Source organism: Toxotes jaculatrix, chromosome 13 (assembly GCF_017976425.1).
Source record: "Toxotes jaculatrix isolate fToxJac2 chromosome 13, fToxJac2.pri, whole genome shotgun sequence".
Lineage (NCBI taxonomy): Eukaryota > Metazoa > Chordata > Actinopteri > Toxotidae > Toxotes > Toxotes jaculatrix.
The window spans coordinates 15,634,582-15,662,169 of NC_054406.1; the positions used below are offsets into that span (position 1 = coordinate 15,634,582).

At 40.9% G+C, this 27,588-nt stretch overlaps 1 protein-coding gene across 1 annotated transcript in view; it reads right to left on the minus strand.

The window, feature by feature from the left end:
- Positions 1 to 27,588, minus strand: part of csmd2 (CUB and Sushi multiple domains 2) — a 224,401-nt gene that overhangs the window by 185,374 nt on the left and 11,439 nt on the right. The window contains exons 2-3 of the mRNA XM_041052918.1: positions 23,181 to 23,397; positions 3,159 to 3,271 (exon numbers count right to left, since the gene is read on the minus strand). Of these exons, the coding sequence (XP_040908852.1) occupies positions 3,159 to 3,271; positions 23,181 to 23,397 (330 nt within the window). The remainder of the gene's footprint in view (positions 1 to 3,158; positions 3,272 to 23,180; positions 23,398 to 27,588) is intronic.

Genomic DNA, 27,588 nt, shown 5'->3' on the forward strand with positions numbered 1-27,588 from the left:
AGAGCAGAGACTTAACGCAGCTGCATCACAGTTGCGATGCAACCAGGCTGCATTCTGGGTAATACCAAATACACACAGATGGCATTCTTTACTCTTAAAGACATTGTTCACAAGTTTACTTTCCCTGAGGTAAACATTTCACACACACCACATGGACTTGCACAGTTTTGTGTGGGGAAATGAAACAAAAACTTGACGGCAGGTTGTGGTAGCATTAAAATGGAAAATTATGAAAATAACAAAGATGCACTGAAATAAACATGTTATTTGACAGGCTGGTTATGGCATAACTTGGTTTATTAAGGACTGTAGCTATACTGTTCTGTCAGAATAAAATGGAATTATGTACTGTAGAATTCATATTGTGCATATAATCTTGTGTCACCTTTTACTGCTATAAAACATGGCAACTTGTGAAGTTAGAAGAGAGGAAAAGGACTGGTCATGCACCAAGCTATTTGTTTATGAGTATCTTGGGCTCAAATGGAGTGCAACAAACTGCCTAAATAAACAACAATTGTGGAGACAGAGAAAACCAAGTGAGAAAAAGGCAAGCAGAGCTCAAGCTACATGGAATACTGTCTGTGAGAAACTACTGACGGGGTAAATAAAGCACAATGAATGTCAGTGTCAGCATGGACATCATTTTTTTTTTTTTAATTACCACCCAATAAACAACAGATACTTCTGCCTTCCTGAGTAGATGCACACTGAGATCTCTGATTAAGTACAATCTTTGGTCATTGCCTGTTCTCAAACTTGTTCCCTGCTGATCATTGTGCACTATTTCTAACTGTGAACTAATCAAATCAAAGCTGAACAGTGGCTCTGTGCCAGTGGCTTCTGGTCAAACTGACTTTATACAAAGCAGCACAAAGCTGTGTGTCCGCTTCTGTGACATCTTCCTGGGTAGTTCAATAGCAGATTATTTGAAAGTTATTTGAAACTTCAAATGACTCCTGCCGACAGCAGGTATGAGACTGCCAAGCAATAAAAAGCAGAAGAAAAGATCTGTAGTGAAAATGGATTGGCCAAATTTTAAATCAAAACTGTAAAATTTCCTTTTATCTGTTAAACAAATGTTTGAGACATTACTCTATGCTATACACACAAATCACAGAAAATGGCTAGAGTGACATATTTCCTTTAAAACATCTATTTAGTATTTACTTTGCTCTGCATGGGATATAGCCAGAATGTTTGTTTTTTGTGTTTGTTTATCTGGGCTGCTCTTACCATGCAGCTGATTGTAAGCTTAGTGTTAATTTTAATCAGTAACTATATTAAACAGGTCTAGCCATGGGGTGGAGGTTCATTATCTGTGGCCTTTGTGCCACGGAGCCCTAGTGCGATTTGGGTGATGCAGATAAGTCGAAGAACCTATGTGTGCCATGAGGAAATCGTCAAAGTGGTTCAAAGAAAGAGCAGAACAGACTATAACAGCAGAATGAAGGGAAGCAGAAATGGGTTTGTGGCTTTGCCTTATCAGGGGAACTAGTAATACGATCCATATACTGTATTTGCATATATAACACACATAAAAGGCCAACTGTAGGTGGTCTCTTATCCATTCTGCTGCAGTGAACTGACGCTGTGCTTTGCATATCTCCTGTAACCTACAGGGCATCACCACATGTCAGCACAGCAGGGCCTTTCTCTTTTCCCATGTGACATGGGTCATTGCAGTTAGTCTCGCCAGTGTCATGTGAACTGGGTGACAGGTAATTATGGTTTTGCACTCAAATCCCCTGGTGCTCAACAGGCTTGATATTCCACATCCAGTCTCCCTGGTACAGGAGTCACCGTAGGATTTAAGATTTACATTAATTTATAGGATTCACTTAGCTGTATTGATGCATGTGTATTTCCCAGACTGTATAATGCATGTATGTGAGTGTATGACTGCGTGTAGGACAATTGAAAAATAAAAAAAGCTCAAGTAGTATAAGTGTTCAAACTACCAAAATTAATCATCTACAGTATTAAATTGCAAACACACTTCAAGCAAGAAACAATTACATCATTCAAGGTCAGAAGCTAGACAAGTCTGACAGTTTTGTTCCCACTGGTGAGAAAGAAAGGCACGACGCCCAAATTGCCTCCCAGTGGAGTTAACAAACAGTCTCTTTGCTCTTTTATCTTTGGTTTTATCCAGTCACGCAATGTGGTCTTAGGCCTCCTGAGCTTCTTGATGTTGCTCCATCAAGCCACATCCCCACATTCACATATCTCAAAAAGACTGACAAACTCCTGTCAGGTAATTAGCCTAATTAGTCATTCGCTTGTATTTCCTTCCCCTCCCCAGGCTCGCCTTTCCTCCTGCGTGGGTTTGAAGAGTGCCATAATTAATATCATCCCGCCACGGGTCATAAAGCATTCCATGTCACCATGATAAAGGTCCCTGTCCTGACCTGGGAAGGGAGAGATGATAACCTAGCTGGATAGAATGGCTTTAAATTAAACCATCCGATGATACAATTACTTCAGAACACCCTGAGAAAGATTATACAACTGTGCTTACGACACTATAAAAATGCATGTGCGTGAGCATGTAAAGAAGTATGTTTGAGGATTTAAAGACTTTATTTTGATTTTATTTATATGATAAAACTGTGTTTTTTCATTTGTTACCTCATGGAAACCATTTTTGTTATATCATGCTAAAGTGTGGACATGTGTTGGGATGCATAATTACAACCACAGTAAATGTTTTTACTTTATAATCTAATTTACACAAATTTTATGATTGTTGTTGATTTATGTGATTTATCTTAGATATATTAGCTTGAAATATATTTTTCCTCCATAATAACAATTCTTGCCATGGAGTGTGAGGATATTTGAGATTTTGCTCAGTAGCACTGAAGTCTTTTTCCCCTGAACTAAGAAACACAAACAAGAGTGGCTGAAAGATCTCATCATATTTTAAAATTATTGGCATTAGTTACTGAAGTGAGCATTGATGTAGAGATGAATTAAGGAAGATCTGACTCGAAAATGAGTAAGTCACAAATCTCAGAAGTGACTTGTGGCTAATTGCACAGGTACTTTGAGACTGACCTTAAATTTGTCACATCCACATTTATGCTGTAGGAAAAAAATATAAGTTATAGTTGTTTTGGTGGCTCAAAAACAAAACAACATGGAAGTTGTGTTACCTTCATAGACGGCTTTAAATCCCTGCCCGCTGACTGCGTAGTCAGACAGTAGCCACAGCGTAAGCCTGGAGCCTGTACTCACAATGGGTGAAGGCAGCTGGAACCCCGTTAACCTGAGAACAAATGGACAGAAGGACAATAATGGTCAGGCAGAAAAAAAGATCCAATCAACAGCACAGTTGGTTGCAAGGTCAGGTATGAAGCCCGCTTCCATCAAGCCAGCTGTTCCCTCAGGCATTCAAGGATAACTTTTTGTTTAACGAGGCTCTGAATCATCCACAAATTATTAAAATGCCAAGACCTCAACAGGACAGAAAATCTCAACAGATTTCTCTCCATCAGTCACAACAGAGTAACTGCAGTCATATATCCTCAGTGAATTAAAAACACGGCAGCCAGTGTGGGAATGACCCTAACAGATGAACAGAAAACAAACATTAAATTGTCAGACTCTGAGTCAACAGCCATTTCTAATAACCAGCCAGTAGTGTTTAGATGTGGAGTTCAACTGGAACAGGAAATACTTGCTATTTATAGCTGTAGTGTACATCTGAACGTGTTGAGGTGTATACTACATGTGCAATCCCAGTGTTCCACTTAAGTATAACTTCTGTGCTGCTGTTACTGACTTGGCTGGTAGCTAACACTAGGTAGTTCATTTTGCAGCTAATACTAGCCTACCTCTTTCACTGCGTGATAATGGTATTCTGACCAGGGCTACCAGCTAGGTAACAGTGGCCAGTGTGTCCTACTTAAACCTTTAGCTGTGCACATCACGTCAGTAATTTATAGTCTCTGAATCAGGACCTGTGGGGCTTTCCTGTCTGTGCTGCAGCTTGTCCTTTCAGCCTCTGAAACTTAGTTTGGCTGTGAAGATCAGTTTAAAGATCAGTTTGAGTCAAGAGTTTAAATATGTATAATACAGACAGTGGTATGTGTTGTTTACAGTTTGAAAATAGCAAAATAAATTATTTAAAATATATTAATATCTTTAAATATGTCCCAATGTATGTCAGAAATGATAATGTATGATCTCACTTGTACATAATCTTAGTTCATGCTTGTATAATTACCCAGTCACCTGACAGAATCACTGTTTCGAAATGTTTAATAAAATACTGTAACAAGTAGTGTGGCAAAAAAAAAAAAAAAAAAAAAAAACCTCTGTGGGACTAATAACTAGTGTACTAAAATTATGTTGGAAACAAGCTATATAGTTTTGAGTAATGAGCCCTGCCTTATTAGCTTTCAGCAGCAGCTTTACCAGTTTCAGCTATTAAATCCATTCAACATGTTTCCCACTGGCAGTACTCACATACATACATATACACATACTAATTTAAAAAAAAAAAACAAAACAAAAAAAAACTGGTGTTCACCATTCATTTGTTGCCAGTCACCACAGGTTGATTCATCTGTGCGTGGACAGAAATGTGGTATGTGTGTGTGTGTGCGTGTGTGTGTGTGTGTGTGTGATATATTCCTGATTTACAGAATCTAATAAAGGACCATGTAGCTCACCTTACTTTAAGCTCATCCTTGAAATTTCCCTTCCCGAGTGTCACTTTAATTTTCATTTCCTGTTCTCACATGTACTCTCTCTCACTGCATGTGTATCCCACTCTTTACAGTCTATTACACCAACCCCCCCTTTTATATCTTGGTGTTAAGAGAGGCCTCAGTGTTTCATTTAATCCTTAACTATCACATTGGAGGTGGGGAAAAATTGTAAAACACCAGTGCCGGAAAGACGAATTGGACCAAAAAGGGAAGAGGGCTTTAATATATGCATGATTTCACTCCTCTCTGTGAGATTGTCACGGTGGGATATCAGCTAAACGATGGGACACATGTTCATGCAAATAGCCCCTTCGCTGACCGCAAATTGAGTTGGAAGGCAGCCATCTTGGTTTAGCATCGCACTGCGGGGAAGGGGGTGGTGGTTGATCAAGGGTATGATGGAGGGGCCATAGAGCGAGGGGTTGGGGGTGGGGGTGGGGGGGTCTAAAAACTGGAAGGAATGCCTGCCGCATCCAAATCGTGATCATCTGGCATAAGCCAGATATAGCCCCGAATCATTTTTCAAAGCAAAGAGAAAACAAAATGGATACCTTCAGAAAACACACAGAAACAGGCTTCACATGCGAAGGGAGATTAAATATTGCAATGTGATATGGGCTGTGGCAATCTGAGGCGTGCAGCCGGTGTTGTGAAAAAAGCCAGCTGGGGGATTGCCTGTTATCAAGGAAAAGATGCGAGATATGATTGTAACTGAGCGATACAAAAGAACGGACGTGCAGCGCAAGTGTCTCAAGTGAGTGGTATATTGATGGAGGGAGGACGAAAGACAGTGAGGGACGGGAAGAGAGAAAGAGATAGAGAAAGAAGTTAAGAAAAATAGCACAGTTATGGGAAATCATCGGCTGTTTCTACTGCATGGAAAGCTGAGTAATCTCAGAATTAAGGGCCTCTGAGGAGAAGAATAGGTTTATGCGTGCATGGCTGCATCCACACTGAAGAGTATATGCTGTATATGTGTGTAAGTGTTTGCATAAGCGCATGTGTGTGTGTGTGTGTGTGTGTGTGTGTGTGTGTGTGTGTGTGTGTGTGTGTGTGTGTGTGTGTGTGTGTGTGTGTGTGTGTGTGCAAAGAGAGACCAGAGGTCTATTAAGAGGGCTTTCCACCTGACTGGCCTCAGCATCATCTCAATGAAGAACCTCTGCTTCCAATTATCCAACAGCTACCCATGGGAACGAGAGAGGGGGAGACAGACAGAGAGGGAAAAAGATGGCTGTATTGGAAAAGAGTGGAGATAGTGTAATGAGGAGATGGCAGTGCTGAGAAGTAGGTTGAGGGAGGGAGGAATATGAAAAGAAGGGAGGTGAGAAAAAAAGTACTGGGAGAGACAGATCAGTATGTGGCAATGTAAAAACTCCAACTATAAGGCTGAGTTGAGTGAGGGTGAGTCATGGTGAGAAACTCCTTCATTAGATTTTACAGCTATTCGGGGGTTCATGTTCACACACTCGCACAAACACACACACACACATAGTTTTAATCAACATTTTCGTGAAAGTGTGCATTCGTGATCTCCCCCTTCTCAAATATGTGTGTTTACAGCTGTAAACAGACAGAGACTAAATGAGGTCATTTGTCCTTTAAACTCAGTCAATGTGTGCATGTGCATGTTCATCTGTGTGTGTGTCTTCTCAGGGTGGAAGGTAAGCACAGTGCTGATACGGCTGATTTTCACCCAGAAGGAGGGATGAGGGAGGGGGAAAAAAGAAGAAAAAAATAGATACAGCTGCAAGATTTTGATGGTTGAGTAGTGGGGAGACATTAACCAATAAATGATGGGTGCTGAGACAGAAACAGGGAGAAAAGGAGTAGAAGTGCAGAGGGAAGAACAATGTGTGTATTTTATGTGTATCTGTGTGAGTGTGTGTGTGTACTCTTTCTATATGAGACCCTTATGCAGCTATAACTTGTCAGCGGTCGAGGCCAGGACCTGATGCCCTGCTGTCCTCTGTAAGCTCTAACTCTGCATCGAGCACCTATCACACTACACACACACCCACCCACACACACACACATGAATGGTTCCAGTTCCATATGCTCCCATATGTTTTTGGCACAAGAAAAATATACTCTCTGCTAAATTAGAGAGAGTCATTTGATTATAGTTGTTTTAAAATGAGTGAAAAAAAATTCAAACTGTTGCGGTAGAGTGTTTGCGTGTCTGTGTATGACTCACCACTGGCTCTCCTTACAGGGGGAAAAAAAAAAAGCTGACTGTGTAGCTGAGCAGAGGTTAAAATGGCATTCCATTCCCACACACATGATTTGATTCCTCCAGCTAATAGGAAAACTTTCACAAGCAATTAGATTGTATTTCTATCAGCCTCCTTATCCTTTCTCTGTGTGATGTACCATATCACTTTGCCCAGGGGCATGGTCATGCCTTGATAGAGTTTCATGACTAGCCTTCAGCGCTCTCAATTTCAGTTAAAACTCAAGGTATTTAATGTGAAAGCCTGTTACCAGTATTCACAGGGGTGAGTAGTTTTTCATGAGAAGAGGGGATTGCAACCTCTAAAATGTTCATCACTGTAAAGGTGGATGATCTAATGTTCCACTTTTTAGTTTCTGTTAACAGATTTCTGCTTGTTGTGGCTGCTCATCATCACATTACTATTGTCCAGAAAGTATGCAATTCCACAACACAGGTGAAGCTGGCCAGGGGCACAAACAATTTGTAAAATCCCATCCACTGCCTTGCACAGATCCCACAACCCATCAATATTTCAAACAAGACTGGCATCTTTCTGAATTAAATGGGCTAACAGTTGTAGCTGTGTTATGCAACTGCTAGTTAATATTCATATGTGCGTGACATCACAAGGTATTTGAGCATCGAGGTTGAACAGCAAGGGTGGGAGTGTCTCTCAGATGTCTCTGACACTGAATGCTGATGTTGAGATAATCAACCGCAGTCAGCGCCGGCTGAGAGACAAACCGCAGTGAAGTCATTAACAAACCGGTGACTCTGGGGAACGAGAGGGAGGGAGAGAGAGACGGTGAGGGAGAGCAGCTGATATAAGGGAAACAGCGGAGTGGAGTGGACAGCGAGAGGAAGAAAAACTTAGGTGAGGAGAAAATAGCAGCGGTCAGTTGGGGGAAGATTTGACAAAAGGTAGGTGACAAAATGTGGAAACTTTCACAGCAAAATAATTGAACCTGAACTTCTGAGTGGAAAGTGAAGTCCGGGGGTGAAAGAGAAAACCAACGCGACGATAAAATGCGAGTGAATAATTTGCAGTGTCAGAACAATGACTGAATGCCTTACTCATCAGCTGCTCATTTTTGGGCCATAAAAAGACACGGGTGGCAACGCAGGACTGATTAGTTGTCATTTGCTGTGCAGAATGGCCAAAGTCATCACCAGCTAAATTAAAGGATGTGTGCATATGAATGAGTAGAGGAGTTATGGAACACTGTACCAAATGGCTTTACTAGAGATAAGTGCTTCATAGTCTTCCATTATATCTAGTTTTTAAATCTAATTCTACCTACACACACACACACACACACACACACACACACACAGATTTACTTCCCCTGGAGTGTCTGCCAGTCAGCAAGTGAGTGAGTAATGTGACTGGTTTATCTCCAGGCTATCTGCACTCCATTAACAGTGCATTACATTGCCCTGATGCGATCTGCATCTGCTCAACAGCATAGATACCTGTGAGGCAATACAGTGGGATTCACAATCCCCTTTATTTTACACCCAGGATATTCGGCAGATGATGCAAATGGAAAAAGTATAGTAAGCATAGTATTTGAAAGATTATTTAAATGCTTTATACGACTTTGCCAAACAACTTTGCTTGTTTTGCATTTCTTGAATGCAAATATACATTTGCAATATACACACATGCAAATTAAACAGGAAACAAACTAATATTCCTGACATGCATTTATGGACATGATATATGCCATAAAAATGAGTAGTTGCAAGCACTGGCACTGGTATAGAGTCCTTAAATGAACAACAGAAAGCGTCTAACAGCGGAGGTAAGAAGAAAAAAAAAGAATTGCAGTCTTTGTTCATTTGTTCCCCCTTGTAGAGACATAAGTCAATTACACTTACAGCAAACAAATCAAGGCTGACAAATGAAACAAGGTGACGTTCACACGTCCACTGTGTTTTCCCCTGCTCTGCACAAATCGCTTTGCAATAATCCTCGGGCAGAAAACAATTAGGGATAAAATAAAACTAATTCAATGTCGTGCCACTCTCGCCCCTAGGAAAGTGACAAAGCTAAGTGGTAGCCATGAGATATGCTGTTGTTTACTCGCCGCTGCCGGTGCTCAGGTCTGTCTATGTGTGTGTGTGTATCTATGTGTGTGCGTGAGTGGATGGAGCAATTATGACACACAAGGATGTTGTAAAATGATGAAGGAGAAAATAAGGACAGACATGAGGGACTCAATTGAAAGCAAACAGGAAACAAGTTGGAAGAAACATTATACATCTATCCAGCATTTTAGATATTCAGTTATGTGTATGCTGTATGTTAGATCATTGGTTAGTTTACTATTCATTTTACCTGATATACTTAAGTCTATTATTTGTCTTTCTAAGAAATACTTATGAATGTTCCAGTGTGTTTTTATTTTGCTGCACAGATGAGTGGTCATCATTATTTTGCTACTATAGGCAGCTGTAGTAATAATCATCGTCTTCGTGAATCGACTCATCTCTGCTGAAATAACTCGAGCGACAGTGTTAAGTGTGAAGTTATGCCTAAGTAAACAGGTTATATAACACATAGCCCAAAGAGGATCAAATAATGTGTTGGTGAGTCAGCCTCACAAGCATCAAGATTTCGATGCGTAACAGACAGAGTTGGCTAAGTGTAGTGATGTGGGGTACGTGGCATGATGGAAATGTAAGTGAAAACAAACAAACAAAAACTTCTAATGTACAACTGGGTGAGTGCAATATTGCCTTTCCGAGAATCTTTCACATTAAAAGGATATGTTATTTAATCAAATGCAGCCATTTGCCACTTAGTATAGCACACGGCCCGGTCACCTCTTTAACCAGTTCAGGCTTTCACTTGTATACTTTCTCTCTCTGTTTCTGACTCATCCTCTCCACCTGCTCCCTTCAACAGTCGAACATACAGCCAAAAACACGTGGGCACCCCTGTTTGTTTACTTGTGGTGTGGGGCTGTTTTTCATTTGCATCATAGTCAGACTTCATTCATTACCTTCACCATGGAGGTTGTATTTTCACCTGTGTCTGTTTGATGGCTTGCTGGTTGGTTGGTTTGCTTTCTAGCAGGATTATGCACAAAAAAAAGACAGATTTGCACCAAACTAAGTGGAGAGATGGGGCATGGGGCAGAGGATGCAGAGGATGGTCGAGGAGACAAGGGAAGAGAGCTGGGTCCAGACAGCAGAGACTAATGGAAGAATATATCTCCCTCCTATCATCATGGGCAATGTGGGATCACTGGACGAGCTAGAGACACTAGTGAGTGCCCTTCCAACTCTCAGAAGGTAGAAGCATGTTTTCATATCTGCATTGATGCCTGTGCCTGCAGCACAAGACTTTAAATCTAAACCACTGAGGTTTTCTTTTTTTCCAGACGTTGGATGAAGCTCTGAATCTATATTCAAAATTTCATCATTTGCACTGCTCTCTCTCTCTCTCTCACTCACTCTCTCTTCACTGTGATCTTCAGTTTCTCCCTGGCTCCACAGAGGGATGCCACTAATAAACTCCAGAACGAGGTTGGGCAGAAGATCTGATTAGCCAGCAGGGCTAATAGGGACACAGTGACCGATGGAGCGCCCAACCAATGCTATTTACTTTCTACCCGTCGCTCTTCTTTCGTTCCTGTGGCAAGGATGATCAAAGAGCAGTAGAGAGAAGGAGACAGCGAGGGAAAAGAGAGAGGAGGAGGAGGAGGGGAGGGGGGGTGGCGATGGTGTGTTTGTGTGTGTGTTACTGAAAAAAGCACTGGTTCTGATCTAGAATTAGCTACAGGCTCTCACAAACACTGATGTCTTGTGTCTGGATTCTGTTGACAGTCTCTCCTTAAGTCCCTCTCTGCCTGTAGATCTCAACATTAATGCCCTCTATCTGTTAATTATGTATCTTTTTGGGTATAGAGACTGAATTAATCTGCTCTATTTTGGCCATCAGCATCTCTGTACTGCACTGTATGTAATTTCTATGGACTGATTCACATCTTTTCTGATGGAATCGATCCCAGTATGTTTACAGAGAGTTAACCTTTGCCTTCCCAGCTGGTCAAGTGCAACTGGTTCCGCACAACAAGTGCCTAATTACATGCCAAGCAATCCTTTTGACACAACATGGCGTGTGTGTGTGCGTGTGTGTGCATGTGCACACAATATGCATGTTTTTTTTCCATTATCACGTTTCACAAGGTGTTTGGATAACTAATTAGACTGCTATGCTCTATGTCTCAAAGGGACGAACAAGAGAAAACAAAGGGAAAGGATGAAATCAAGGAAGAAAAACGTGACTGCGGTAACACTGAGGAAAAAAAGCAATATCAACACAGGCTGGAAAAATATGCCAGGGATTTGCCTAAGCCCGGAAACAAATGGTGCACAAGGAGAACGTCTGTGTTTCACAGTCCCATAGATTACAGCGAAAAGCAAGCTATTTCTTCTGTTTCAGGCATGTGGTTTGGGGGGCAAATACCAAAGGTTTTATGCCACCATATTGTTCTTCTTGGCTGTCTTACAGTTGTTGTTTCTTTTCCTTTTTTCTGCAGTGAGTGGCAGCCCAAAGAACCACATGTTCTGGAAAATAAGTACTTTGATTGAGATCAGTCTGAGAAATTGTTTCACATATACAACGATCAAAAAAGGGACCAGTTTGAGTCCAAAAGTCAGTTCACACTTTGGCAGGTCACTCTTGAACCTTTAGGTGTCTCAACAAAATTGGATCCGGTGAACACAGTCTGGCCAATTTCAGCAACTAAATTTGGCCACCATTTTAAGTTTTGTCAAAAACCCTGCAATTTCTTCTTCTACAAAGTCAGTAGGTGAAAAGAACTTTCTTTTGGACTTTTGAAGGTTTTAAAAAAGGACTTGGAGAAAGTAATTTCAAACTTTGGCCTCCCCATTTCAAGATGCTGATACGTCACAGAAATTTGTCAGAAAAGGTCGGTTGAAGTGGCTAAAAATTAAATAAACTGATGACATAATTTACATGAAGTCGATTTGTGTGTGTTCCATGTATTCTAACTTCAACTCAAATCTCAAATCTCTTCCCAAACAGACTAAAATCATACAGTAACAAGGGAATTTCCAAGAGCAGGCGGCGATGACAGTGATTGCATTGCTCACATGTTACACACAGCTGATTAGGTTTGTTGGTTTCTTACAGTGGTTGGTAAATATTCCAGCAGTTTTGTCAATAGACTTGTGCCATTTATGTCACCCTATTTGGCTGTGATAAATGTGGCAGTGAAGACACAAACAGGAGGTGGGCCGCAGGTCCGCAGTTCTTGCTCCAATCAAGACTGAAATTGCCCAGCAGGCCAAAGAGTCTTCATTGTACCTGCGTCCTCTGATTGATGTGGTTTTGTTTCCTCCTAAAATTGCTCCGGATGTATTTATGTTAAATTTGGATCGTTTCTCATCGAGGCAAAGGCTATTTTAACCACCCATGTCCTTCTTTTAGAAGGAACATGTGATTTACAACATGTATGAGAAATGGTAGAACATATATCACTTAAACACTGATATAAAAGATAAAGGAACACAATGAAGAAAGCACTGTACGTCTGAATTCTGTGGGAACTGAGTGTTGCAGAGTGTTGTATCACTGTAATTTTTCAAATGTTTACTGCTGCAGAGATGTGTTTATGAATTCTTGGAAAGTGCTTGAGAGCATGCAAATGATGTGTTCACCACCTCTTATATATGCATGAGAGACAGGATTATGTGTAAACATCACAAGAATATTGGCTTTGACTTTAGTTTAAAGCTGCTTTGAATATCAAACCCACAACTGAAAAAAAGTAGCTTTTTCATCACATAAAATGATCACACTGATGAACAACAGATTACAGAAAATCAGGTGTTCTGGCCTAGAGTGATGGTTAAACTGAAATGTTTATCGTGTAGTTTATGTGCTCTTTTCATAAACAGGTTTTTCCACCAGGTTTTGCAAAAATAGTCCTCAACTAGCAGGCGCTGACCCAATCATTTAATCATCACTGACCTGCATTAATGTTGGCCAAAATCAGGCCGTCCGTGATTGGCTGAACAGTGGTTTTAGTGAACATGAATCACCCACTGTAGCTCAAGCTGCAGCCCTCATAGTATTTTGAGCAATGGTAATGGTGTAGCACAAAAATAGAAGAGAAGATTTGAAATGGATCACGTCCACTGATTTCCTAAACCAAAATGTGAAAAATTGCACATGGTGTTTCATCCAAATAAGGTTTCACCACGACAAAACTGTTGCTGCTGTGCTATTTCTCCAGAGGCCCGACAGACACCGTTCCCATGAGAAAATTGCTCTCCTTCACAGAAATTATAGATTGTCAAGCCAATGTTTATTATCATTATTATTTAAAATGATAAATGCTACTTTATTACAGCTTGATCATTCCAAAATTACTGGAAACAAAGAGGAGTCATACCAGCGGTGAAATGAGCTATGACAAGCGTGCTTCCCTGTCTGCTCTTCCCCCTTCCACAGTGCTAAATCCACACACGCCGCACATGTCTAACCTGCTGCACATGCACGCCCATGTGTCGCACTGTGCCTTAGGTATTGTAATTGGAGAATTGTGACTGGCGTGATTTGCATAAGTTGTCACGCAAATCAACAAAATGAAATCCCTGCAGTGAGAAAAGCATAACATCCACCTCCCACCATCCCTTTGTTAGGTAGTGTTTATCAGTTTAAATCATGAAATTCGTGGCTTTGTCTTAGTTCCTGACATATTATGAGTAATTGCTTTGTGCACTGGTGATTCTATGTGTCTGTCAAGTTCCAAAAAATTACTACAAACATTTAAATAAAAACTTTGCATATCAGTCTGTAATAGCTGGTGGAAAAAAAAAATCTATGTACAATTTTTATCATATAGATCACAAAATTTTCAAACTAAGACATCATTAGCTGGATTCCTCTGATCTGGTCAAGTCTAATATTGGAAATATTTCACATGAGCATCTTCATCTGCTGGCACTGGCAGCAGTTTTCAGCCTCTGCTGCAGTGCTATACATGACTAATGACTTCCTAACAAAATCAGTACCAATCATTTCTACGCATTTTACCAATTTCTTGCACAAACTGCTGTCAAATCAATCAAGATTATTAAACTTAATTCTGATTTTGTACCTTTTAATGCATGCAATTTTAACATAAGCCTCACATTTTTTTATTAACTGGGACTGTACAAGTCAAAAGATATAATTATGTAGTTTGGTTTTTGAGAGCACGTTGGCTCAAATGTGAGCAGGGAGCACTACATGGGTGTAATTATACCTCTATTTTTAGTGATTAGCTTTTCATCCCTGAAGGCCTAAACTGCTCCACAGGCTGGCCTCCCCCAAAAAATTTGGCGCATTCCTTCAACTCAAATGACCGTGACCCTGAGTACCGAGGGGCTGAAGATGACACATCTTTTTGAAGGGTGCGCTACATTTTTAATCGTTTATCTCGGCAGGAAAACATTTCATTTCGTGCCGCTGCTGAAGTGTATCCTGTTAAGAACATTGATAGGCCTGAGGATGGGAGAATGTCAATAGCAATGCACACAATGAGTGATACGCAGGATGTAGGATATAAATTCACAGCCATCTAGTTGATTATTTCTCTAATCTGGGTTTACAGGGCCTAATAATTCTGCCTCACAGGTGAGCAGATGCCATAAATCTCAACATCGTTTCACTTTTTCCCAGTGTGAGATGATGAAAAACAAACTATCACTCTTCGTCCTGTTTTTAGCAGTCTGTCGTTAAAGCTGGCGTTGATAAGTGGCAGTCTCTCCATTAACAGCCCAGATTCAAAGGAACCATAAATCCAATAGTGTGTGTGTGTGTGTGTGTTTGTGTGGTTGTGTCAGTGTGTCTGCTTGCAACATGTCTGGGGGTGTGTATGAAAAAATCCATCTACATAGTGTACATGCATGTGTGTATGTGTGTGTCTGGAAGTTGTTGGATAAGATGCACAATCACGACCACTGCAACTAAAACCGAGCAGCCTTGAACCCATACTTCTCTACTCACACAGACTCAAACACTCCTCCTCCTCCTCCTCCTCATTTAATTATGTACTCCTCGCATGGATGTCTCACAACGCGTTAACATATAAAGCACGTGGGACAAGGAAGAAACGTGCGTATGCAAACACACAATGAACATGTGTGCACTGCAGCGTTCACGAAGTAGAGTTATTTTCCAAAGTATGTGTTGCGAGGTTGATTGACGGCCAAGGCCTTCACTGAGGAAGAATTATTGCCATGGCAAGTGTTCAGGCAGTGGGTGCCATTGTACGTCATCCAGTCTCACCCTGACCTGCAGACACTGGCTCTTACAAGCTTGACTCATTGACTAACACTGCACTCTTTCACCCATACAGTATGAAACATGGATGCACACAAACACAACAAACGCTGCAAGAGATGAGAGACTTAATTAACACGAGCTTTGGAGTAACAGCTACTATTGTACGTGAGTGTCTGGTATATGACCAGCATTAAGTGATAAAGTAAGAGATTATAGCTGCTCTAAAGTTAAATACAAGTTTTATAAGTGTTATACCATATTAAATAACACACAAACAGCTCTTTTTATGTAAGCAGCTGGTATCATTTAAAAGAAATATGATGGAAAAATAATACAGTGGATCCACAGTATTACAGAAGTCTTTTGTTACTAAAAAGTGTAGTGAACCTGTTACTGAAAACTGCATACACATATATGATTTTGGTGAACAGCTGCAACAGTGTTTTTCACTCTTGATTAATTAGGCAATCTTTAAAATTAGAACCACATTTTTTTTAAATTAGCAGTGGATCAAATGACTATGTGTAATGTGAAAGAGTCGATGAGACTCATAGAGAAGTATCACCTGTCTGTGCAAACAGCTGAGGGGAAGAGTTTTTCTTTGTTTTCAAAAGAGCTTTTTTTCTGTTTAGTTCAGTCTTATCACTCTCATTAATGTTGTTTTTGAATGTTTTTGGATTGAGAGCTGTTTTGATCTAAAAACCAACTGTACTCCACTAGCCCAGCAAAAAACAAAAGACAAATTATCCAGCTGGTGAACATATTGGAGATTTTAGCTGCTAAAGAGCCAGATATTTTCACTTAAGAGTTTGTAAGAGAGAGAGAGAGAGAGAGAGAGAAAAAAAAAGAGCTAAAAGGAGAGTGAATGTTGGGCCTATGGTGGCCACAAACACAATTTCAAATGAATGCTAATGTTGCTTTATATCTATTTCAAAATGAGAAGCTGTTTGCTAACAAGTTCAACATTTCAACTTAAAATGTAATAATGTGTCAGTGCTGTGTTTACAGTTTGTTTCCACTTAGTGTCCAAGAAATGAGTCATAGCAGGTTTAATTAATCGTTTAATTTATAAAAATGCCAGAAAATGAGGGAGAGCATCCCATCATCACTTCTTAGAGAAACCTTAAGATTGCTTGAGAATCTGCTAATCAGCTAATCATTTGGACACTCTATCGGTGTCCATGTTTTTTTGCTGCTTAAAGCATCTTGGTCTGTTTTCAGATAGGACATTTGTGCAGCTCAAATAAAAAAAAAATTGATCTACAAGCAGAAGCAATAGGAAAACATGTACATGATAGTGTTTCCCTCTTATGCATATACTGCGCTCTCGAGTGCTCGCCTGAAAGAGCAAACATCTCAGCAATCTTATGTGTCTGAAAAATTACAGGGATAACGGTTTACCAGCCCACTGCCATTTACTCTGTGCTTAAAAGTGTGTGTCTGAGCGTGTGTTTGTGAGTGTGATGTTCACTTTATCTGAACTCCAATAAACCTTGATTTTGTTGACACTGAATCAGCTTGCTGGGATGGACTGTATACTAGCCGAGATCCTCCTTGTAAGTGCAGTCTGGGCGCACACATGTACACACACAAACACACCGTGCTTTTCTCTTTCGCCTCAACACACAAACTGATATTGTGACACCCCAACCTCATGGCACCGAGGGCTGACTGTAGTGTTAATGCCACTCCCAGCACCATGCACTAGTGCTCCTTATTTAGGTCCTATCGAGCCCGCAGGCTGAAAATCTGTCTCTTCCACGCCTCCTCCTCCTCTTTCACTTTCCCACCCTTGCCAGATTGCCAGGCCTTAAGTAACTCTGTTCCATCACTCCATCGCTGAGAGGAAGGCATGTGGAGAGAGATGCCTTCACACACCCCAATAGCTTTTCCCTCTGCTGAAATGTACTGAGCGTTCCCCCAATTGGCAGTTACAAGGTGAAATGTGACACGAAAGTTAAAAAAAAAAAAAAATCTGCTTTTACAACTAGGAAATGTGCATCTGAGTGACAGTGAGCCGGCTTTTGGGGGTTCAGTGTTTTGCTTAAGGTCAAGTTGGCTGTTGCTTTAGTCATGGGAAGGACTCTCTGACCACAGCGCTACGATGCCACAGGCTCTGTTTAACCCAGGACAGCAGGGTTACTGGTGTCTAGGGAGATGTCTCATAGCAGTCATTTAACTGCAGATAAATGACCAGACGATTATTAACTTATCATTTATCTGCACTGATAAAATGTGATTATCTTTCGCAGACAGATTTTTGGAAGCAGACATGAGGAAATTAGGAAAAGGGGAATTAAAATGGAAATTGAGGGAAAAAAAGGCCATGTCAGAGGCTTAGTGCTTTTAGCTCAGCTACAATCCTTGCACACACTGACTCTACTGACCATTTTTCAAAATATGCCATTACTTATTTATTTTCTACCTTTCAGGCAGTTTCATGAATGTCTGTGTGTTCAAACCAATTTGCAGAGATTTGTGGAAACAATATATATATACGAAAACCTTTTCACTTTCTGAGATTGCACTATTGTTATGTGGTAATGCAGCTGGACCCCTTTGAAAACTCCACTGATGCATTCAAAATAACCCCTTCATCAAAGAGCTGAGGGCCAGATGTTGCAAAGCCTCACATTCATAAACTACGTTGATGTAAATCCTTCTCTATGAACAAGAAATAAGCACTAACAGGGATATTGTGAGAAGGATTACTTGACTGTGAATGCTATGTTAACAAAGTTGTGGTTTAGTAATTGACTCTCAAGAAAGAGCATTCAACATGGAAAAGATTACATAACAGATCCCGTTTGCTGTATCGCCACATAACAGTTGTGTAACAATAACAACAGTGTGAAGAGTGACATATCTTGAGCTAATGTTGAGTCATGGCAAGTTGATTTTAATTCAGTATTGAATCAGATGGAATAAAACTGCTTCCTGAAAGATGGGAAATCAATCCAAGAGGGTAAACAGACAGCATGGGGGATTAGCTTCATTCGCTTTCTTAACCAGAATTAAATGAGAAGCTCCATATAAATCTTATGTTTTTAAGTGACGTAAGTACAGAGCTGGGCGGCACGGTGGTGCAGTGCCGTGTCTGCGTGGGTTCAGTCCACGTACTCCAAGTTCCTCCCACAGTCCAAAGACATGTAGATTAGGTTAACTGGCTAAGCTATATTGTCCGTAGGTGTGAATGTGAGTGTGGTTGTTTGCCTCTATAGGTCAGCCCTGTGATAGACTGCCGACCTGTTTAGGGTGTACCCCGGCTCTTGCCCAAAGTCGGCTGGGATTGGCTCCAGCCAATGGGGTTTCTTAAGTGGTGTAGCTATTTCTTTGCAAACAAAAGCAGACCACAGTGACTGCACACCGCTTCCTGAAGTTGTGTTGTCACAATGAAGTTGCCAGGCTGGGTGTATGCCAACAGAGAGCTATACCAAAAAAAAAAAAAGGATATTAAGTAAAGGATATTAAGTACTACTTAAGTCAGCAAAACTGATTTCACCTTGAGGCTAGTTTTATGTAGTTCAGCCTGTCACAACACTGAGGACACACTTAATCACTATACATCTCTGAAAATTACTGCTCCGCTTAATTAACAGCAATCAAATACCGACAGCAGCTTGCGTTTGCAATCTAGGACATATACAGGACATTCTGAAAGTTTTCAGACCCCTTCACTTTTTTCACATTTTCTTATGTTGCAGCCTTATGCTAAAATAGTTCAAATTTATTTAAAAGCAAAAACTGAAATATCACATTGACATAAGTATTCAAACTCTTTGTTTTGACATTTGGTATTTAGCTCAGGCGCTCAATAATGATAAAATAATAATTCTTAAATGGAAGAATTTTGGAACAACCAGGATTCTTCACAGAGCACAATGGTCCAGCCAAACTGAGCCATACAGGGAAAAGGACCTTGGACATTCTGAGTGGAGAGGAGATAGGAGAAATTTGTAGAAGGACAACCATCACTGTAGCACTCCACCGATCTAGGCTTAATGGCAGAGAGGACAGATGAAGCTTCTCCTCAGTGAAAGACACATGAAAGCTGCTTGGAGTTTTCAAAACAAAAACACCTACAAGACTCTCAGACTGTGAGAAACAAGATCATCTGGTCTGATGAAACCAAGATTGAACTATTTGGCCTTAGTTCCAAGCGTCATGTTCGGAGGACAGAGGTGAACCATGGTGCTGGCAGCATCATGCTGTGGGGGTGTTTTTCAGCAGCAGGGACAGGGAGACTGGTCAGAGTTGAGGGAGGGCTCACCTACTAACAATGACCCTAAGAACACAGCCAAGACAATGCAGGACTGGCTTAGGACCAACTCTGTCAATGTCCTTGAGTGGCCCAGCCAGACACCTGACGTGAACCTGATCAAGTGTCTCTGAAGAGACCTGAAAATGGCTGTCCATTGATGGACCCCATCCAGCCTGACAGAGCTTGAGAGGATCTGCAGAGAAATCCCCAAATCCAGGTGTTCAAAGCTGTTGCATCATACCCAAGAAGACTCGAGGCTGTAAGGTGCTTCAACTGAGTACTGAGTAAAGCATCTGAATACATAACTCAATGTGATATTTCAGATTTTGCTTTTTAATAAGTTAGCAAAAATTTCTCAATTTTTTTTTTCAGTTTGTGAAAACAGACTTATGGTATAAGGACTGTAGATTAATGAGGGAAAAATGAATATAAATGATTTTAGCATAAGGATGCAACATAACAAAATGTGAAAAACTGTGAAGGGGTCTGAATACTTTCTGAAAGCAGCGTATCATCGCATATGGTTTTTCTGTTTTTCCATTTCAGACAATTTTCTCTACTTCCCAGGTGTCAGTTGGGATCGGGGGTTCAATGAAGTGCTGCAGCAACAGACTGACTCATATATGCATTTCCTAAGGAGTGACTGTGACTCATAAAGGAAGCTGCTGCAGGAATACACACACTCACACACCAGTGCACCTACACTGCATACTTAGGAACATAAGCACACATAGAGCTGGCATAAAGCTGGCGTTCTCCTACAACAAGAAATTTATCAGCTTTTCTGTGACACAAATGAATAAATTAATGGACAAATAAACAAATCTAAAGAAAAGTGACTGCTTTGAAAAAGAAATCAAAGGTGATCATTTGAATATGAAGAGAGGCAAAACATTCATTTTTGATGACTACTTGAGATTAAAGGAAATATTCCAAGCTCTACAACCTATACTGTGGTATACATGAAAGACTGATCAAATTCAGCAAACACAGTGAGCTGGGACACAAAATGGAGAACAGGCAGAAGAAATAAGATATAAAAAATAGGTGAGGAGGAAATGAGGAGGACTGAGGAAAGAAATTGAAGGAAGAGGAGCAAGAGAGATGGAAAGAAAATTACATTTGACATAAGCGGGAGATGAGAGCAAAGGGAGGGCTGAATTATCAGATACGCATCTTTGCGTGCGTATGAAAATGTGCCCACGAATGTGTGTGTGTGTGGTGTAAGTGGGGTTGTTTTTGAGTGTAAAGATACATGCATGTTCCGACAGACTGCTGTTGACCGGTGAGAGCTGCTGCTTGCCTTTCCAAGCTCACTCACAGATAAAGCTTGAGGTCTCACTTTTACAAAATGCCTCCTTTGAAACAGGAGGAAGTCTGGTCAAAGACAACAAAAGCAGAATCTAAAGGAGATCTGTGTTCTCTACGAAATCTTCAACACGCTTTCAGCCTCTCTCTCTTTCTCTCTTTTTTATGTTTCTCTCTTTTCCTACCCCCCCCCCCCCCCTTTTTCCCTTCTTTGTTCAAATTCATTTTCTTTCCTCTCACTTATTTTCAAAGCGCTTAGATAGTAAGAGTGGAGCGCTTTCCCTCTGTCCCACTGGAGCATCAATATATAACAGAGCCCAGAGGTCCGAACAGGAGAATGGCTGAGCAGAACAGCACAACACCAATCCATAATGGATTTTCTTCTCTCTTTCATTCGCTTTCTGCACCGAGATGCAACGGAGGCACCACTGGCACAGAATGAGAGACGCAGGGAGGGGAGGGGGCCGAGAAGAGGTGAGGTTGGGGGGGAGAAATATCGACAGAGAGAAACAGAGAGGCTGACGGAGTCTCAAAACAGTGTCAATAACAAAAGCCCTTAAGAATAGGTCTCTCATATGTCTCTAGAGGGCTTGCGTATGCTTTAAACTATTTGCAAGGCTAAGCTCATAGCAGAAGGTGACAGGAATTAACAGCAGCTTTGGTGTAGCTTCAACTGATCAGATGCAGAAATTGTCCCTAATTAAGTTATCCTGTATATGTGGGGCTGCCAAGAGGCCTGATAGATGTTAGACTGCAAGCAATAATATCCCAAAGTACATAAATGCATCACTGAATAACAGCTCTCTGGCTGTATCTTATAATTGCAGCTAATACAAAGAGAAGTCTGGCTCATTTAGATGGCAATTCAGACTAACAATATTTATTTCGAAAATCCTGAATGGTTGAAAAAGTGTAAACTTAGTGAGCATAAAACTCTGCAAACCAGAGAGCCAATATTTCAGTCTGCGATGTTAGCACAAGGCAGCACTTTGTGAGGCTGTTAAATTGACGGTTGTACGGGAGGATGAGACTGCTGATTCAGAAATTGTTTGTTTGAGCCTTCACACCCAAGTGGGCTTCATTTCATTTTCGCTGGTAGCTCTCAAGTACAAAATGTGTCCAGAAGCCCGTTGAATAACCTTGGATGCTGTGACAGTGTTCACAGAGTAAGTCTTGTATGAGTCACCAAAGGATATGCCCTAACTGCCTCTGAATGCATCAGTGATTATAGTCTTGATTATAGCTTTGCCTCTTTTCCAGTTTCCAGCCCACTACCTTCATCAATACCTCTAAATCTGAATGACTCTATAAAGGACACTTTCTGTTTAATTCAACTTTGGGGTTAATTTCATGGTTTTGGCCATCTTTGTTATGGGTCACAGTAGCATAGTACAAATTACAATAACTGCTGAGATCTGGGAAAATGGTGACATCACCACCAACAAATCTGATGATGCAGAGATGGTCGGGCAAAGAGATGGGTCCTAAACAACAGTTCAGCCAGATTATCTCTCTCTTTACATAGAGATAAAACCAGCAGTGAGGGAAGCCAAAATGTCACTACTCATCCCATATTGCAAAGGAAAACTCTATGTGCACAACTAACTTAGGCCAGTAGAACCAGGATGTTGATCTGTAAACTGTGAAGGACGTTTACTGTGGACAAGTTGGGTAATGATTTCACCGTTTATTGATTTTCTCTGCCAGAGCAGTTTTGCTAACCTCTGGGTTTGTTTAAAACCTGTTTGCTGATGTTAATGTTTTTCAGCCCATCTGACTTTATTGTTTTTAGTAATATCACAATGTATTCCCAGATTACAGACCTTTATCCCCCACTTTTCTACATGTGAGACACCAGGACTACATGGGACTTTCATGGACTGCAATTACTGCAAAAGGTTACATGCATAGTAGCTATGTTAAAAGTAGCTTGCTATGTTATAAAAGTAGCTATGTTTCAATAGCTAAGACTCTCACAGCAGAGTAAACATCTGAAATCTTAAAATACAATGTCTCCCCACCTTCTTTGCATTTGGCATATAATGAATACTTTATGTCCTTTACCATTCCACAACCAAAAATAGTCAGTTTTGGGGGGTTAACTTGTTGTGTCATATAACTACGAACAAATGAGCACTACTGTAATTATCCTTTATCAGAATTATCCTTTAAATGTTGCTCAGTCGTACCTTTGTCATTGCATCCCTTAAATACCATTTACTTCAAATCTCAAATTGTTGACTACATTTTGGAAAATTTCTCTTTCCCCTGAGTTTCACATGCAGATCTATGTTTGTGTTCATACCAAATAAAACCTTGGACATCATTAAAGCCTGCACACATGCACATGAAAAACATTTGAGCCAACTCTACCGTGTCCGCAGGTTCCCAGGGCTGGGTGGCCCGTCATATACAGACAAGATGTCAAAGTCCTCCTCTAGGGCGAAGCCTTGAAACACCAGCTGTATCCGGTTGTGCTCCGCCGCCACGATCACCCATGTACAGTTGGCATAGTTAGGATAACCGTAAGGGTAGCCGGGGCTCTCTATCGTCCCATTGGGACTGTGTAGTGTGTAACTGCAGTTCTGAGCTGTGAAGAGAAAAACAAATAGGCAGTTATTAAAAGGGTGTAAGGCGTGTTAGAACGGCTAGAACAACAGTGTAGAAGTAATTGAAGTATTAAAGAATTTAAAACCAAATAAAAGACAACCCTCTGCATTCCCAAATAGGAATTATACAAATACACGCACACACACAAATGCACACCCACAGTCAAACAGTTAGCACCAAGCGCTGCAACATCCATTATCACCTACAGCATAAGCCATTAATATAGTGGTGCTAAATGGCCCACCCTCTCCCATCTTTCCCCACCTCCATCATCACACACTTGTTCACTCACCAGCCCTTTCACCACATTAGTAATAGGTTCCCACGTTAATACATGACATAGCTGGAGGAGAGAAGATGAGGGGGTAGCAGGGGAGGAGAGGACACACACACACACACACACACGCGCACACACACACACAAAGACAGACACATACACTTCACTACCACATTAATTGTACGTATCGTGCATGTTTCTCAGAAGCCATCCACATCGCCTTCAATCTTCATTTTTAATTACATGTGTTGCCATCTATCAGTGCTGAGCGTGGGGTGGATGTGCAGCATGTGATCTCTGAGGGTGTGTGTGTTTTGAATCTGAGAGCTAAGTGACCTGTCTTCAACTGATCTGAGCACAGCCGAGAGTTTTATTTAGCTGTAATTAATCACTAATGTGGACTGACGTGTGATCGCACTTTATTTTAGCGTAGCTCTGTTGTGCTGCCAGTGTGGCTTTCAAGTGCTGACGCACAAATTAATATTTGCCTGGATAGCATCACGGATAGCTAATAACACACTCATTTGATCTCGGGTGGTGATGGTCAAAACAGGTGGTTAATGTGAAATGGTTAATGCGAAAGTTAACTAGCATCTCTCCAGTCAGTCAGCAGTCAGTCTGCCATTGACAGGTAACAAGCTGATGAAACATGAATGGGCTGGACAACAGCTCCTCGTAAGCAGCTGTAGCTTTGGAGCTAAGGCGGCAGGAATGTGACATGCTCTGAGTTAATTCTCCTTTGAAGATAAAAATGTAAGTCGACTTCTAGTCACACAAAAGGAACCTGCTTAAGTAAATATTCTCATGCAGGGACTAAATTAGAATGTCATGTACAATACATGCTACAAACAATCTGTATTTTTGCTTTGTTTGCTTCAGCCACAAACCTGAATCATAATGCAGCCTGATTAAAATGTAATTAGGAGAGTGTAATTGGAGGACATCTGTTATCTGCATAGCCCCCATTATTCAGCAACACAAACAATGCAACGGCAGATATGATTTTGGTTTTGTTCATTTATATCCACACCCATAACTGTGTAAATGTCTCTGATAAATCAATGCATGGAAATGAGCTAAACTACCTGAGGGCATTAAAGCAGGGCATTAAAAAACAGGAATCTTGAATAAACACATTGCTGTTTTGAAAACATGTAAAAGTGAATGCTGCTTTGTTAAATCCCTCCGGGGGGAATGTGAGTATCATTGAATTATTGAAAGCTTATGATATATCATACAGATTCTGTGCTGTTTTGTGTGCTCTCTCTGATGGTTAGAACAATCCCACAGCTCAAAAAATACATCCAAATTTTCACTCTGAAACATGCCTCATGTCTGAAAAACCAGCAGGGATTTATAGGTAATAAGGCAGCAAGCATGAAGAGAAGACAACAGGAATGGAAAAAAAAAGTAAGTCATTTTTATTCCTGTCAGTTTTACTCACACTTGAAATAAATAAAAACAGTTTTTTTTAAGAAAGTATGGAGCAAAAAAGAGAACAAATGATTAAAAAAAATTAAGCATGGACATGGATAATCCCTGGTTAGCCAGGCGAATGCTGGATTTGTTTTCACAGCAATAATCAGGCCCAATGTTTAAGATTTCAGGGGCTACGTGCCACATCGAGGTGTTTATGAATCCTGAAATGCCGCCGGAAAAACACTGGCTGACGCACACACACACACACACACACACACACACACACACACACTAAGAAAACCAATATTAGGTTTTTGTTCCAGATAGTGCAGCAAATCTGTCTCACATTGTTTTTTGGGTTTTTTTTGTGGGCAAGGGGAAAAGGGGAGATAATGTCAGGAGGTAAAGATTCAGACTGTCTGGATGGCATCAGCAGAAGCAGGCGGATAATAGCATCTCCAGTCACAGTATATCCATCACGCCACTGTTGACTCCCCAGGGCCTGTCTCATCAAAAAACAGGCAGGGGCCTCTCACCCGTCACTTTTCAGCGCTTCATGTGTGCTTGACCTCTTCCAAAAGATGCTAATGTGTGTACACTTGAACCCTGGCCACTCGAATACACTTAAGCCAGTTGTAAAATTCTGCATTCAGAGTTCAGCTCTTTGTTTGCTGCAGAGAAGTGTTGCCATGAATTCTTGGGGATGGAAGAAATAAACTAGTGTAACACGAGATTAAAAGAAAGTACATATAGGTAAATGTACCTATATACTGTATAGAGTTCTGAGCATCACCGTGTGTGTTTATTCTCCTTCCTCACCTCCAACCAGTAACAAGAGAGGAGAACAAAAAAGATCAAAGTGGGAGCTATCTCCAACAGATCTTTCATTAAAGCCTTTAAATGGGTCCAGTGAGTCAGCATCCACCCTCGCCATTACCATTAGGTCAATACTAATATCCAGGTAAAACCTCCACATCCACCTCTCCCACCTGATTTTCATATACACAGTCTGGTCAATAATCTCATCATCTCCTTCATTACGAGGCCTCTATTAGACAAATGCCAATCAATGGCTCATACAGTGGCCTGAGCTTGATAGAGGTCAGAGGGGGCTGTGAACCCCTTGTACATAGGTAATGAATAAGGATATATGGGCTGGGCTGAATTATAAAACAATACCAGGGATAGGTTAACGCAACTGAGATGTTATAGGAGCTATTATTGTTGGTATTATTGTCAGTTTCAGGAACAAATTCGAAATGCGGAGGAAATAAATGACTCCGTGACTCTTGAGGCTTGACAGACAAAGCTTTTCATGTATAGAAATCAGGTTGTTTAGAGAGTAATAGCCCTCCTCAGTGTTAGCAGCTAAAGTGGAAACACCTCAGAGCTAAAAAGGTCAGCAGAGGAGAATGTTTTGCAAATGAATAAAAGTGTTTTCATATCGTCAGAGTGCATGTGCCATTAGGCGATGGAACATGCTGTACATACTGATATATGACAGGTGATCAACCATGCAGGAAAGCAGGCTTCATGTTTTATGGGTACAATTAAGTGAAGCAAAAAAAAAAAAAAATCACGACAGAGAATCTACTGAGTCTGCCAGAGCTCGGCCAAATGCTATTTTGAAGTGTGAGCACCTGTGCCAAGTGACCGACTCTTAAATCGATAATGACGCACACAATGTGGGACAAAAGATTAAGATAGCACTTTTAGAGTGGTTGCTTTTTTGGCTGCGGCCAGAAACATTTTATCCTTGCTGAAAAATGGATGCTCAGAATTGAATCGGACAAAAGCAGACACATCAAAGTTCACTCCAGAATGCGCTTTTTGCGGATGTTAAGGACCGATTTACAGCATAATCCAGTTTAATTTTCACATTACGCAGTAATTGCTGCGCTTCATATTCTCCGTGGAGCTTTGCGCAACTACTCACAAAACATTTTACCACCAGAAGATACGAGTGTGGTTGAGTTAAACCAAAGTGCTGTAAGTCTGTTCTCTGTTCTTTGAAAACCCAGAGCCTTTGATTAAGTAGATCCTGCACTTGGAGCTTGGTTGAATTATTTAAGCCTCGCCCAGGGTGCATTATGAAATTAGCTGCTGGGAGCTGGTGACCTACTCTGGAGCCCCTCAGTGTAAATCTACAGGGAGGAGCCCATCCTGCAGTTAACCCCACTGACACGCCATAAAGCCCCCATAAACAGACTGCTGGCTGAGCTGTTTTAGTCCAGTTAGACCACTGGCGAGATAGAAGGTCATATTTTCATATAAGTTGTGGAAGTTCAGGTGAACCATCACGCATGTGGAAAAGTGCGCTGTTTCAGCAATTAGGAAAATTTCAAACTTTGTCCTCGTGGTTAGTGTTTTTCATCCCACAGCAGGTCTGTGGGAACTGTTTGCATTGGCTTGTACTGGAGTGTTAACTGTGCTTGGTATCTGTCAATGTTCAACAGATACGTTGTCCACTGCTTA